The sequence below is a fragment of the Lonchura striata genome, chromosome 9 (assembly GCF_046129695.1).
Source record: "Lonchura striata isolate bLonStr1 chromosome 9, bLonStr1.mat, whole genome shotgun sequence".
Taxonomy (NCBI): domain Eukaryota; kingdom Metazoa; phylum Chordata; class Aves; order Passeriformes; family Estrildidae; genus Lonchura; species Lonchura striata.
The window spans coordinates 418,083-432,918 of record NC_134611.1 but is presented as its reverse complement, the minus strand read 5'-3'; the positions used below and the strand labels follow the sequence as shown (position 1 = coordinate 432,918).

The window sequence follows — 14,836 nt, the reverse complement described above, 5'->3', positions numbered from 1 at the left end:
TGAGCTTTTCATATGACACATTAATTCCCTGAAATGACTAATGTGGAAATGCAGTGTTCACATAAACATACAATATATTTGTATGTGTGTGTGATGGACGTTGATTTATTATGGTCATATAGAAAACATAGCTTAAGTTGTAGATAATAAATTATTCTGCTGGAACATCGTATTTTGGACCACATTGCCTCTGAAAGGAGTATCTGTATTAAGTTAAATCACACACAGTGAAATCTCACTAACCCTAGTGCTTTCAAACAGTGTAAGCCTTTGAATTCATGGAGATTTATACTGCTGCAGTGTAGTGGTGGCCAGTGGAAGGACACATTCTTCCCATTCACTCTTTTTTTTTGGTTTTGGTTCTTTCATTTAAAAGAAATAGCTATCTGATAAAACAGCATACTCTAATAACCTTAACTTGCTTATACTGAACAAAAAAATTCTTCCACTGAGAGAGCACTGTGCAGTGGGGTCATTTGCAGTGTTGGGGTTCAGCTGTAGGGACAGCTGAGACAGTCCCTGGCAGTACAGTCTGAGCACACCCTCTGTGCTTTGTAGAGCCCGAGTTCAGCTGGAGAACTGCTTCAGAACTAGCAGCCACCCTCAAAAGCTGTGCTCTGTGCCTGAGGGCTTCCCTTCCTGACTTGCCTGACCCTAGTGATCCTATGGTCAACACTTAGAGACATTACAAAATGAATTTTCCAGTACAGAAACAAATCTGAGCAATTCTCATTTTCCTGGACCATTATACTGGGACCATCTCAGGCAGATATTCCCCAGCTCCTTTCACCTTTCGTCACCATTCAGTGCAGTTTCTCATTTCCCTCACAATCACCATCTCCTCCTGATCCCTGTCTGTGATTCCTGCCTTACTCCTCCTGATGTCATCCTTTTTCTGCTCTTCCTGCTTTGTTATGACCTGTGTCACCAGAATCAAGTGCCTTTCTTCCCCCTGGCTTTCCCACTTCCACTCCTTAGTTGATGTTTGGAAGACTCTGCAGCAGCCATGCTGCATCTGCTGTAGGACAGAGCTTAAGCCTGCACAGACTGAAGACTAATTAGGTCCATAAACCATGTCTTGCCTCTGTTTTTCCAGCATGGTGGGTGCAATACTTTCGTTTCTGGTTTGGGTTGTCCTCCGAATCCTGAGGCTGATGGAGGTCGAGAGATGCCATATAAAAATTAGGCTGATACAAGAACCAGTAAAATAGAGGGTGTGGGTCTCTCAGGATCTTACTGAAACAGCGAAAACCAGAGCAACAGTACAAAAATAAAATCAGTCAAAGCATTATAACTTTCTCAGGACCAAGCTGCTTAGTTCTCTAAATAATCACTCAAACAGGAAACCAGATTTATTCCTCACCTCCAGTAAGTCACTGCACTCTTACCATACGCCTCACATTCCAGGTTTGTTCTGTCACCTAAAACAAATTTGCCTGCAGTCAGTCTTAAAGCTGCTTAGAGATTTGAAGTATTTTCTTGTTGAATTCTACAAAGATGGTGTCACGTATCGGGGTACTCCGAGAGGGCTGGGTTATAGGGAAACCAAGATGATGGAAAAGGGAGAGAATAATGGGCTTCTGTTCACAGCTTCAGATCTATAGGATGTATTGTAAAATAGAGTTCTGTGCATGCCTTCCACAAGTGTTCTCTGGTGGTCACAAAAGCGAGCAGGAACGTCAAATATAAGTGGAAATGAAAGCCTTTTATTTCGAAGTCCTCTGGCTGTGCTGCGAGAAGCCATCTTTGAGCAGGGCCTCCCATGGTAATTGCAGCCATGCTTTACTGAAAGCACATTTTGTGCACTCTGTGTGGGGAGCGATAGGACTTCTCAAAAGGCAAAGGCTTGAAGAACTCCCATATGTTTCTGATCTAATTTTAAGTCTAGACTTGCTTTATTTAGTTTCTTTTGCTCAGCGTTTGCCTAGCTAAAGCTTTTAGGAGTTCTTTTAAAACTGGAAAGGGGGGGGGGGGGTGCTACTAAGGTTAAAAATAAATGTAAAAACTTTTCCTTTTTTAAAAAGTTTTTTAACGGGGTTAAGAGCTACCCTCCATTCAAAACCCCACTGAGCTCTTCAAAGGAGAAGTCTCTGCAGCAACATCAGGGAGTTATTAAATACATACTTAGTCCACAATTTTCATGGGTAAATTCTTTATGTCTGCTTAATGTGTGCTAGTTAGAAGAACTGATTCTTTTTGCAGACTCGTTTACTCAACCCCGGGGAGGCCTATGGTCTGCCCCTTTAGCACTTTTACAAACAGTTTAAAAAAAAAAAAAAAAAAGGCAGCAAAATAAATAACAACAGCCCCAAAGACTAGAGAGTGAGTTAAACGGGCCAGGCAGCGGGACACGGCCCGAAAACGCAGCTGAAATGTTGACGACAAATCCAAAAGGGTTTCCCGCAGCAGCGCCGCTTCTGTGCGGAGCTTTCAGCGGGGCCGAGCCGCCCCTCGGGCTGCGAGCCCGGGCAGAGACCCGGGCAGGGAGCCGGGCAGGGAGCCGGGCAGGGAGCCGGGCAGGGAGCCGGGCAGGGAGCCGGGCAGGGACCCGGGCAGGGACCCGGGCAGGGAGAGACCCGGGCAGAGACCCGGGCAGGGACCCGGGCAGGGAGCCGGGCAGAGACCCGGGCAGAGACCCGGGCAGGGACCCGGGCAGGGAGCCGGGCAGAGACCCGGGCAGGGAGCCGGGCAGGGACCCGGGCAGGGACCCGGGCAGGGAGAGACCCGGGCAGAGACCCGGGCAGGGAGCTGGGCAGGGACCCGGGCAGGGATCCGGGCAGGGAGCCGGGCAGGGACCCGGGCAGGGAGCCGGGCAGGGAGCCGGCCGCGCCGCTGCCATCCGCTGGGCTCAGACTAAGCACGGAGCTGGGCCCAGGCACAGATTCGGTCCCTGGGACGGCAGCTACGCGGAGCGGGGCCGCGGGCAGGCTGCAGCTCCCCCTGCCGCTGCCGGGTTCCGGGCCAGCCCGCCTGCCGCGCCGCGCTCGGCTCCCCCGCGCTCCGCTTGGCCTTCCTCATCTCGAGGCGGCCCAGGCTCCTGCGGCGCCGGCTGTGAAGGAGCCGGGCAGAGACAGAGACACGGGGCTTGGCCTCGCCTCTTGCTTTTGGGGTTGAGACTCCCGTTAGGGGATGAAAAAAGGTCTGAACGCTACTTCCAGTGTAGAAATGGTCACGGAATGATTTGTCACCTTGTCAGGGAAGTCTAGGACAGGCAACTTTAGGGCTTGTTCTTTCCTCAGCTTGCACCTGAGCTCCAGCCCGTGCCAGTCGATGCCGAGTGCGGTGGCAAAGGAAGGGGAGGTCTGTTCCCAAGCCGAGCCCCCGTGCTCTGCCCAGGGCCTCGGGAGCTCGGTCCCCCTTCCTCCGCTGCTGGCACTGCAGGTATCCCAGGAGACTGTCAGCGGCAGGCTGCAGGGAAACGCTGCTGCTGCAGCTCTTCTCCCAGCGCCGCCTTGCCCAAACTCTGCCACTCCTCCAGGAGGCTCTGCAGGTGGAGGTGCTGCTGCCCCGGTCGTGCTGTGTGTGGAGGGTTGAGGAGCTGAGGAGGGCTGTCCCTGCTCCTCTGGGATGTGCTGCCCATGCCCGCTGGGAGGACACACGGGTGTTCGTGTCCCGGCATCCCGGACACCCGTGGGAGCACGCACAGACGGGCGCGGCGGGGCTGGAGGCTCCCCGCGCTGAGCACGCCGGTGTGTAGGGCAGTGCCACAGGGACGGCAGGGCTGGGTGGCTCTGCAGTGGGAACAGCTCGTGGGGAGCTCTTCTCTCCAGGCCTGCAGTGGGCTCGAGTGGAAATTCAGAGCAGCGGTCAGTGTGCAGGAGCAGCGCTGGTTCAAGGGGGAAACGGGCTTGATTGTGCTTCAGGTTTGGTTTAACTGATTATATCCAGGAAATCCTCCCACTGTGCTCTCCGGTTTCTGATCCTGCTGTGTTAAATAGCAATTTGGCTAAATTGCATTATTTGAATCCAGTGGGCTGCATTTAACCTGGTATTAAAATGCACGTTTGGGCTTTTAAATTTGATATGAAGACAGCTGTATGCATTTTCCCTTGTTTGTCAATTGCATACATATGATACGATGTTTTCAGTAAGCCCTAAACAATGCAATGTGAGGCATTTCAACAAAGGAATAATTTAATGCAACCCAGCAGAAATGCAGAGCCTTAGAAGTGGTTCTTTATGAAACTACAAATTTTGGAAATGGGTCCAGAAGACCTACACTGGAGCAACACAAGAAACAATAGTTAACACAGTAACATTTTTCCTGTAAGAAAAATACACCATGAAGAAATTATATTTTGCCTATTTTTTTTAGTTTGTTGATTTACTTGAATGCTTTAGTTGGCATATTTTGTATTTGTTGCATGGTAGGGATTAAAATTCTCGTTTCTTCACCAAAAGAGAATATTGTCGCGCAAGATGCACAGTGAGCCAAATGAGATTTTTTTTTGGTCAAGTGTAAATTTGTCTCACATATTTTGTTCCAGTTCAAAGAAGATTAACACATTGTTACATTCTTTTCATCTTCAGTTTAGCTTTAGCAGAATGAGACATTTCCTTCCTAATCTTCTTCAGAGCCACAAATGTTCCTGCTTGCACAGGTGGAGGATGGGTTAGAAAGGGTTGCACATTTTTTGGGGAAAAAATTATTAATTTTTTATTATTAATTGATGATGATGATGATGATGATGATGATGATGATGATGATGATGATGATGAGCTGTGCAGGAGCTGATGGGAACCAGCCTCAGCTCCTGCCTTGCTCAGAGCCTGTGTGCAGCCATGAGCTCTCTTGGAGATCTGGATAAAAGGGTAAAGGAATACAGAGAGAGAGTACCTGGTGCTTCCTGCTAAAGGGAGCAAAAGCACCGTCTAGGACATGGATTGGGATAAATGCAGCAACAGAGCAGTGCTGGAGGCTGCTGGACAGCTGGGTAAGGGAGCAGGCTGGCAGGAACAGTCTCTCGGGCTGTTTATCCAGCACACAGCAGTGCCAGGCAGGACTGTGCGAGCTAGTGCAATTGTCAGCTCAGACTCTGCATGGGCAGAGGTGGAATGGAGCATCAACAAAATACTCTTTGTAACTAAGCTGATGGAATTACCTCCACACAGCCCTGAGGTGGACCTTCCTGCACACAAAAAGGTAAAGTGTTACACAGCTCCCAGAGGGACTCTGTCTACAGCTCCAGCAGAGCTGGGTGTTATCCTTGGTGAGAGGAGAGAGGGATAAGTGCCAGCCTGGACTGCAGGTGGAATGTGCTTGGAGATCACACTGCTGCTAACTCTTGCTCTGGGGTCTCTTATCAGAGAATGACACAATCCAAATCAAAATGCAGGGCTTTGCAGTATACAGGAAAATTGAATGAAGGCGCCTAAGTCTTTAAAAAAAAAAAAAATTCCGTGATTCCATAGCACTTCCTGAAGGTGATAGAAAAATGCATTTGTGGTAAATTAATGAATCCAGCAGCCCTGGCCACGACTGGCATTTTCAAAACTGGCCATTGATAGAAAGCCTCACAGTGTGCCTCTGAGTCAGGCACATTGATAGCGCTACAGTTTGCCCAGCTATGCGAGAAGCTGCAGGTTTTCCTGCTCCTGCAAAGCGGACCTGAAGTTGCCGCAGGCTCTTTTCCCCAGTCCTGTTGCCTGCTCTGAAATGTGCTTGTAAGTCTGCTCCGTGACTGTCCAGGCTGGGACTGACCCCTGAAACCAGGGAATAAGGACGCTACCCTGCTGGTTTGCGTGGCTCCAGGCGGCAGCGGTGTGTGGAGAAGCCCCAGGCTGTGCACAGTGATGGGTGAGAGGGTGAAGCATGGCAGAAAGGGCAAAGCCATCTCCTCCTTCCTTGCCGTGGGTGCTCAGGGGTGTCTCGCTTCAGCGCACGTGGGTGGGATTGTGGTGTGTATGTGCATGTGCATGGCACGACAGCCAGAGGTGCCCACTTTGTGCTCAGTGTTTGTTTGTGCTCATTGTTTCTTCTCTCTCTCTCTCCAGTCGAAGACCACCCCCTTCACCTACTCGGCCCACTGTAATCCGTCCGTTAGACTCCTCCCTGTTAGACTAAAAGGAGTTTCTGGCATGTCACTCGTTGTTAACCAAATACGTGGAAACAAATTGCTTGGTAACTGTCACAATAACCAGTGTATAGTCGCATGTATGGACATCTCTAGGCAAGTAACCAGTTTTACTGATATTCTCTGTCCATTCTGCATTGTTTATGAGGTCTTCAGTGTTTGGGGAAGGTCTGTGCTGCCTTGACTTTTCCTTCTGCAATAACTGATGTTAGCTAACTTACTGACATATCTCCACCCAGACAACTGTGCTCACAGTCCTCTACAGCAGGTGAGGGCTTGACTCTGTGTGTCTTTGTGCATGTGTTGATTTGATCTGCTGCTTTTTTTCCCCTCTTACCTGAAAGGAATTTTGCTTTTATTTGTACCTTCCAGCTTTTCTATTTTCTCTTGTAATAGCTAAACTGGGCAAAGAAAAGCCATGTGGTTTCTTACCAAGCTCTTCTGAAGGCCCCACACTTCCAGGTCTCTCTTGCAAGAGGCTTGCTTCTCCTATCAGTTGTCCTTATCCGAAATTTAGTTTTAAGGAATGTTGTTAAACGAGCAGGGCTGTGTGGGACAAGGCATGTTTTGCTTCATTTCCATCCTGGCAGCTGCCATGCCAGGCTGGTTGGGTTGGTGAGGAGCAGCCTGAGGTGCCCCAGCTCACAGGGCTCAGCAGGGAGCCAGGACAGGGTGGTTTGGGGTGTGCCACAGCAGCGTGTGGCAGCTGCCTCTGTCCCTGCTCACCCTCCTGCTCCCACTGCTCCTGGGAAGCACTGAGGGGAGTGACTGCATGGAAATGTGCTGTGTGCAGGACCCAGGGAACTGAGCACTGCTTTTGGTCCCTTTGGGACCCAGAAGGACACAGAGACATAGATACAAGCACAGCTGGGCGTGGTCCCCCTCCTGTGCCCACCGTGGCAGCTCCAGCCCAGACTGGCAGCTCAACTTCCCGAGGGCCAGGTTTGGATGTGAGATATTTGTGGTATTTTCACATGCCAGTCAATAAAGTTTCCCTGTGCCCCCCGTGTAAAGATTTTCTTTTTGCATTACATGGTACTTACACACACCTTGGTTTACTGTTGCTTTATCCAGCTAAGTTCTGGGAAGTGCTCAACTGTGCATTCTGGATTATTTCAGCAGCTTCTCACTTGCAGAGCAAGTGCTCTCTGCCTCTTGTTTTGCACATTATAAATTAATGAATTATAAAAACCTTTTGTCTTAACTGCATTACTTCACTTTAAACGCTTAGGGTCAGTGTCACCCTTAAAGCTTAGAACTTAGTGAGTTAAGAGAATGAAACTAGAGAGGAATTTGGCCTTGTTACTTCAGAAAATATGAATTGCTGCTATTGGTTATATGGTTACAGATCCCTAGGCAAAGCAATTGGTGGTTTCAAAGGCCCCCAGTATAATCAGTCTAATAAATGTATTTCTTGAGACTGCTTGTAGGGCTCCAGCATGCTGTAGCCCCATGGTTAGGAAGAATCCAATCAAAGAGCCACAACAAATGGGGATTTAGCCTGTTAATTCCCAGGCTGCTGATTAGCTGTGCTTGCCAGTGCAGCAAATCATGTTTCAGCCTGCAGAAGGGAGACGAGCTTGGGAAAGCATCATGATTTGTGTGTTAGCTTAACTGTAATTTCCTGTCAACCCCGTACTTGTGACACACACCTGGGGAGTCTGGAGGTCACATGTGATGCACGGTGAAGATGGAGTTTGTCAGAGCACTGGCATCCTGGTGATCTCAGCAGACTGCTGGTGATTGTTTGGGGAACAGGTCCACATCTCAATGCCAAGTGCATAGAATCAGCTTTCAAGGAGAAGAAAAGGTTGAAAACACAGCCACAGTCATACTAATTTTTACTACAAAAAAAGAAAACATATTTTGATTATTCTTCTTGTCTTCTTCACAGCTTTCCATGGGTTAGTGCTCTCTGCTGTAACCTGTGCTGCATCTGTTTGGTATATTTTTGTAAATAGCCACAGTAGCCCATATTGTTGCCTTGCCAGCACTCCTGAATATCCAAACAGTTTATCAGAACTCTGTTACTGACTGGCAGCTGCCAGGTTTAACGCCTGAGCCACAGAGACACTGATATCACTTCTGATACCAGAATAACAAATTCTGATACTTACTTGGTGATTCTCTGACCAGGATGGACGGGTCTTTCAGCAGCCTGGTCTAGTGGAAGGTGTCCCTGCTCATGGCAGGGGGCTTGGAACAAGATGAGCTCCAAGGTCCCTTCCAAGCCAACCCATTCTAGGATACTGCAAGGCCATGGTCTGGGTTTATCCCACCATGCCCCAAGGACTCAGCTGAGTTGTCCTTCGTTCAGTGGGAAGAGCATCACCTCCAGGAGGTGATCCAGGCCAGTGTGGCTGCATGGGACACGAGGGCAATGCTGGAAAGTCAGGAGCCTCAATTACATGGCACAGCTCCTGGTCTAAAAACATGCTTTTAAATGCTCTCTGCTTGAGACTCCCTAATTTACTTTAATGACTGTTTCTGCCAAGCATAAGGAAGTAGGTGGCATAATTGAGCACTGTCCTTTACTCTGCCCTGAATTGTAAATAAAGCTCTAAAGGGTGGATTTACCTGAAAGAGGAGCAGGAGGCAGTGAGGCATCAGCAGCATCTGGTTCTGTGCTTGATGCTGAGGGTGCAGGACACAGCTGCACAGCCCTTCTTCCTCTGCATACTCATTCAGACCTCATCTAAATCTGGCCCTGTGCTCTAAATGCAGGACTTTTAGGTGTGCAGGTTAATAAATAACCGTGAGCACAAATCCAGGGTTTGATGATTTCACCTCTTCTTGCATATGTGCTTGTGAGAATAAACCACATAGACTTGTTTCTAGGAAAAACGCTTGAATGCTTCCCAAGAAATTGCCACATCCAAGTATGAAAGTACTGTCCTCCAGCCTTGGCCCACTTCCTTCTGCTGTAGAGTGCCTGGAATGGGTTTGTTTGTTTGTCCCACTTATTCCTGATGCTGGTGAGTCCCATCCATCCTGTCCCTTGTTCTTGGAGGAGCAGCCTCAGCAGCAACTCACTCCATGCCCAAAGGAAAGCAGGACAAGCACCCTGTGGATGTGCCAGAGGGACTGAGCCCCTCTGCAGAGCCACTTAGGTGTGATGAGCCAGGTCTGAGCTCCGTGTCTGAGAAGTGCAGGTTGCTCTGCCTTTCTCTGCTTCCCTCTGGCACAGCTCTGGTTGCCAGGCACTGATGGAGCAATGATGAAGCAACACCGGAGAGTCTGATCTTACCTGAGGTGCACAAAGATGTGCGTGCTGCAGTTGCTAAGTTTCAGGAGGGTGCTCATCTAATACTGCATTTAGGCTGAGCCTGAGCCTGGATCTGTGCCCAGAGAACATTTCCACCTCACCCTGCTGTGGCTGACCAACAGCTGAAGAGCTTGTGCCATGAACAGCTCTCGGCCTGGGATCTCAAGGGATCTTGTGCTAGGGTTAAAAAGATTGTATGTTCAACAGAAAGGCTTATGTACATAGTTAATATGTGTTTATTTTATTGCTGATCTTACTGCACTTTCTGAGTAAGCCTCCTAAGAGTAGATTATTTATTATATTAAAAAAGATGCATTATAGGTTATGGAATTTCATGTTCAAGTATAACATAGAAAATATTATCCTCTCTGTTACAGACAGCTCCACTAACCATGATGTGTACAGTATATTGAGATTCCTGACTAGTTCTGTCCTGTCTTAAAATAATCCAAACCTCCTGAACTGAGAGCAGACCTGCTTTGTCCCTGTGCCACCAGGGAGCCTCCTGGTGCCCTCCTGGCACAGCTCGTCCTGCTGTGGCACTGCCCCTGCTCCCAGGCTGGTGCAGAACAGCTCCCCTGTGTAAATGAATGTCACTCTGCCTGTCTTTCCTCTTGCTTTGTCTGCAGGCGAGCTGATGCCGACGGCTCCTCCCGTCCCGACAGCCCTCCACCCTTGCTTGATCTATGATTTGTCCCGCCTTGCCGGCTGTTTGCTTTACTGCTGTCTCTTTACTTTTCCAGGACAGGCTAAACGATGACTTCTTTTTTGTAAGAAGCAAATGCTTAATTTCTTTCTGATTTTTTTTTTTTTTTTACTCTGTATGTTAATGCCCTACTTCATGTCAGCCAAAACATCTGCCTTTGGTTTTGTAATCTGTAAATGGTTCCTGGTGTTGACCTTTGAGCACAGCGAGTGGATTCCTGAAACCGTGGTCACCACTGAGCATCACATACACCTGCTGTAAAAATGTTATGCTGCGTTTCTGGATCTGAAATAAACTGTCATTCTTGATGGGCTTTTATTATTACTTTCTGGATGTGTATGAGTGGTGTCTTCTGTCTCTTGCACCATCATCTCAGCATTCCACACTGCCTCTGTGGGGCCTGCAGGGAGGATTTATTGGAGGTGCTGTTGTGCCGAGATCACTGGAGATGTCATTAAAGGGGAGGTGGAACCCGTTGGGAAGCATTCAGCCTGTTCCCCTGCAAGGGCCTTGGAGTGCTGCGGAGATATTTTGCTGGGAGATAGATGAATGTTTTACAAGCAGTACCTGGGGTTCACTTCATTGCTGAGGAAAGCACGTTCAGAGGAGTTTCAGAGCTGTGCAGAACGCCAGACTCAGTCCTCCAAAGCAGGAGCTGGAGTTAAAATATGTCTGAAAGGGATTTCCCCCTAAAGATTGTATACAAATGTGCAGATGTCCTGATTACTCATTTCCTCCTGCAGATCTGAATGAGCCAAGTAGCTGCAATCAGTGCTTGGAGATGGTCTGTAGGGCACAAAGAACACAACAGTTTTCTGTGGGAACACCACAGTGGCTGAGTGGGTCCTTAGGTTTTGGGAAAGGAGGGAGCAAAAGGTGTGATGAGCACAACAGGAACATCCCTGCTGTATCCTGTAACATTTGGAGATTTCTTTATTGGTCTTTAATGGCCGTGGCTGAGGTAGTCTGTGACTCTCCCTGAGGGAACAGCAGTGTCACACGTGTCCCCTCTGGCTGGAGCACGTCACATCCCCCTGGATGAGCCTGGTTGCAGGAATGTTGGTCAGGTGGAGCTGAGTGCTCTGTGCTGGGTACCAGGAGGAGCAGCTGCTCTGTGCCCTGAGCCCTGACTGCCACGGGGCTCCCAGCTTTGTCTGTGACCTGTCCCAGCAATGTCCCATCCTGACACCGCAGCCCACCCCATGGGCCACCCTGTTTGATCATTCCTCATTTCATCAGAGCCCCACAGCAGTTCTACTCAGGAACAGCGGTGAGAATTTTAAGGCTGCCTGGGGAAAAGCTCTTGCAGAGAGCATAACTTGCTGTGAGAGAATTAGAAAGCCTGTGACCAGTGACCTCCACACCTGGGATGGGATTGTTCTGCTTCTCTGGCACTGGCAGGCAGAAGGGAGGCAGTGAGGATGAAAGCCAGGCTGTGCTGAGAGCCAGCTGATTCTAATCTTGCTCTTGCTCTTTTCCTTAATATGCATGTTCTGTGCCTTTTTGTCTTAACCCATTTTATTAAGATAATTTTGTATATGAGTCATTTTATTGTATCTTGGCCTTTTGTTTTAAATCTACCCCTCTCCCTGTGATTTTTGGGTTATTTTTTGGTTTTTCCCTAGGCGACCTCCACCAGCTGTTCCAGGAAGATCATCCTAACACACACATTTCTTTTGTGTTACATGCAATGTCCTTTTTTTTTTTTTTTTTTAATCCAAAATTACCTTTAATTTGCACTAGCCTATTTGTAAATGAATTATTTTATTTTCAGATGTCAATGATAAGCCTGGATGTAAAGAAAATAAAATTGTGACTACAAAAGGAGTGTGTCCTGTGTTTGTATTGGAGGGTCTACTCACTCTTTCTCCCACTGAGACATTCTTACCCTGTGGGAGAAATTACCTGGGCTATGTGGGGGCTCCCACCCTCCAAGGTTGTGGAGGGAGGGATGGACATTCTGCTGGAGTTCCAGCACTTCTGAATGCATTCAGCACCAGGATTGCTCCATATCAATGGCTTTGGCTTAGCATTAGCCGGAAGAGCAGCCAGCAGAGTTCCAAAATATGTCCAGTGCACCAGCAGCAGCACCTGGCTGAGCGGAAACTCAAAGGAGCAGAAGTCTCTAGACAGTCCCTAGACTGATTAATCTGCACAATTATAAATAAATTGCAGCTGTTCTGACCATTTTCTTCAAGCTAAACCTCTGAATTCCTTGCAAGCTGATCTCGCTGGAGCATCTGAGCTCAAACAGCTGTAAGGAGCTACCTCTGGGATTCCAAATGTGTCCATCCCTGTGGGAAAGAGAGTCTGGGATTTAGATGATGTGCTTGTTTTGGGTGCCAGAGAAGTCTGTGAGGAGTCAGATGGGTTTAACTGGCTGTTTTTCCTCCCAGAAAAGCCAAGGAGGTATCTCACAAACCAGGTAAGGAGGCACCACTGGGCACTGGCCTTGGTGTTCCAGGGGCCCAAACGAGAGGGTCCCGGGCAGCAGGGAGGGGATGGTGGCAGGGAGCTGCAGGGCTCTGCTCAGGATGGGGCAGAGGAGGGGATGAGATCTGGGTGTGTGCAGGAGGCCAGGTGACAGCCAGCCTGTGCTTGTTCTCAAGGCTGGTCTGACAGCTTTGCTGAAATTGGGCAGTTCCTCTTGTTGCAGCTGATTTGGGTCCCGCTGACCTCTAAAATATCCAGAGAGCTGCTGAACCACCTGTATGAGCTGGTAAATACCAGACACTGAGTTTGCTCAAAATATAAGGGGATATAAACCCAGAAAGCTGTAGACTTATAGACAATTTTCCTTCTTCTGACTTCTCACTTGGTCTATTGGTAGACCAAGAAGAAAGAAACAGCAACGGTGTAGTAAGAAGTGCTATACCTTTGAACTGCATATGCTAAACTAGGAATTGCTGGGACTGGGCCAGGAGCAATGGAGACCTACAGTTCCAGGAAAACAACTGGAAGACAACTGGATCTACAGTTCCAGGAAAGCTACTCCCAAGCATGGAATAGCTGAGGGTGGCTGTAGCTTTCACCTGTGGAACCCATCAGGTGCTGAGGCAGAAACTCCTCAGCAGAGTTCAGGAATTGTGCACTGTCAGGAGTACTGCAGAAGCAGCAGTGTTTGTACCTGGTGAGCTCTTAAGGAGGTTCTGCCCATGCCTCAGGTAAAAGGGAAGGGGGGTAGACTGAACTTTACAAGCTGCTTTTTCTCCAGGTTGTTCAAAAATCCGTTCCGCGCTGGGGGAAGCTCTCCCTGCAATCCATTCTCTGTGCTACAACACGGTACCAACAGCAGATAAAGGTGGATGATATTTTAGCTCACTGGCCTGACCACAGCACCCAGCCAGGAGCTGTTGCTGAGCTCCCAGCTGCCTGCTGGCCTCCACACATTAGGCTGGAAGGCACATACTGGTCTCTTGGGGCATTTTATGCTGGTAAATCCTCCACACAAATCTTTACCTTCTTACAAAATATTTGGTAAAAAATATTGTTGAAAATAGGACCATTTCTAAAATCTATTCAGTAGAAAGGCACAGGAGCTGGTGTGTTGGGAAGCCCTGGCACATTGTTCAACATCAGCTCACAGGGTGGCTTTCTGAAGAAGCTGTTGCACCTTGTCTGTGCAGTCTGCAGCCTGCCCTGGTGGTGTGGCCAGGGGCAGAAGGACAAGGCTGCTGCACCAGTGACACTACAGGGCAGTGGATGGGTTAGGACCAAAATCCTGTTTGGGTTTCCTGATCAAAGAGCCGAGCTTTGTTCTTCACAGGCTTCCCAGATCCAGGCCCCCACGTGGGGAGGGACGTGGGCCCCTGACAGCGGGGTGGGTGGCTGACACTGGCTTTTCCCTGCAGCAAAGCTGGAGATGGAGATCCCAGCTGGCACGTGTCAGCAGCTCCCCCAGGAGCCAGGCTGATCCCCAGCCACTTCACAGCTGCTCTCATTTGGCCAGCTTCAAACCAAAAGTCCCAGGAAGGACTGATCTCAGGGACTGAACCTTAAAGGAAAGAAACTTGGAATGCAAAAGAACATTTAACCCCTTAGGGTTAGTTGATAAAGTGTTTGTTGCATGAACAGCCAAGGACCTACTTCTTGGGTCTCAGTGGGGATTTGCTCAGGGAGCAAATGCCCAAAGGACATCCAGCTTTAGTGGGTAAATGTAGAGTTATGGCCAAATCCTGCTCTGTAGAGGGTACTCTGACCTCAGGCATGCAGACACACCAGTAATGGCCATTTGTACAGCAGCTTAAATAGCAACAGCACTGCAGAGCACACGTCCTCAGGAGAAGGTCAGGGAAGTCCTAGGGAGACCCTGCCTGCCCTTTGTGTCTCCCTGGCTCTCTTATGCATTCCTCCTTCCTTCAAAGCCCTTTGTGCATCCAGGCTGTGGGTTTTGGTTTCATTTCCCAGGTTAGGGTGGGCAGACCATCCTTGTGGGCAGCTGAGGGGAGGGCTGAGCCTTTCCCCAGTGGGTCTCTGGGCAAGGACTGAGGCTGTTGTAATTCTAGAATCCTATGGCTCGTTCTAAGGAGATGAAGGGAAGGATGGGGCAGAGCAGAGAGGTCTGGGGCTGTGGGCAGCGGGCAGGGCTGGTGGGACAGTCTGCAGCCCCTGGAGCTGGGGGATGGAGCCTGCTGCATCCGAGTCCCTGCATCTGCACAGGTCCTGCTCTGGCTGAGACGCAGGTGGCAGCCTGTGCCCATCTCCACCACGTGAAATGTTTGAGTGGTCAATGCTTGCAGTGTTCCTAACCCACAGCTGCTTTTGACAGTGTGAATTTGGGAAAGGTACTTT

At 49.1% G+C, this 14,836-nt stretch overlaps 1 protein-coding gene across 5 annotated transcripts in view; it reads left to right on the top strand.

Moving 5' to 3' along the window:
• The window catches only part of DNM3 (dynamin 3), a 169,226-nt gene extending 157,357 nt beyond the window's left edge, over positions 1 to 11,869 (top strand). For all 5 annotated transcript variants that reach the window (XM_021545820.2, XM_021545819.2, XM_077785251.1 and 2 more), the window contains one exon: positions 5,995 to 11,869. In XM_021545820.2, coding sequence (XP_021401495.1) covers positions 5,995 to 6,064 — 70 coding nt within the window. In that variant the 3' untranslated portion in view covers positions 6,065 to 11,869. The remainder of the gene's footprint in view (positions 1 to 5,994) is intronic.
• The last annotated feature ends 2,967 nt before the right edge of the window (positions 11,870 to 14,836 follow it).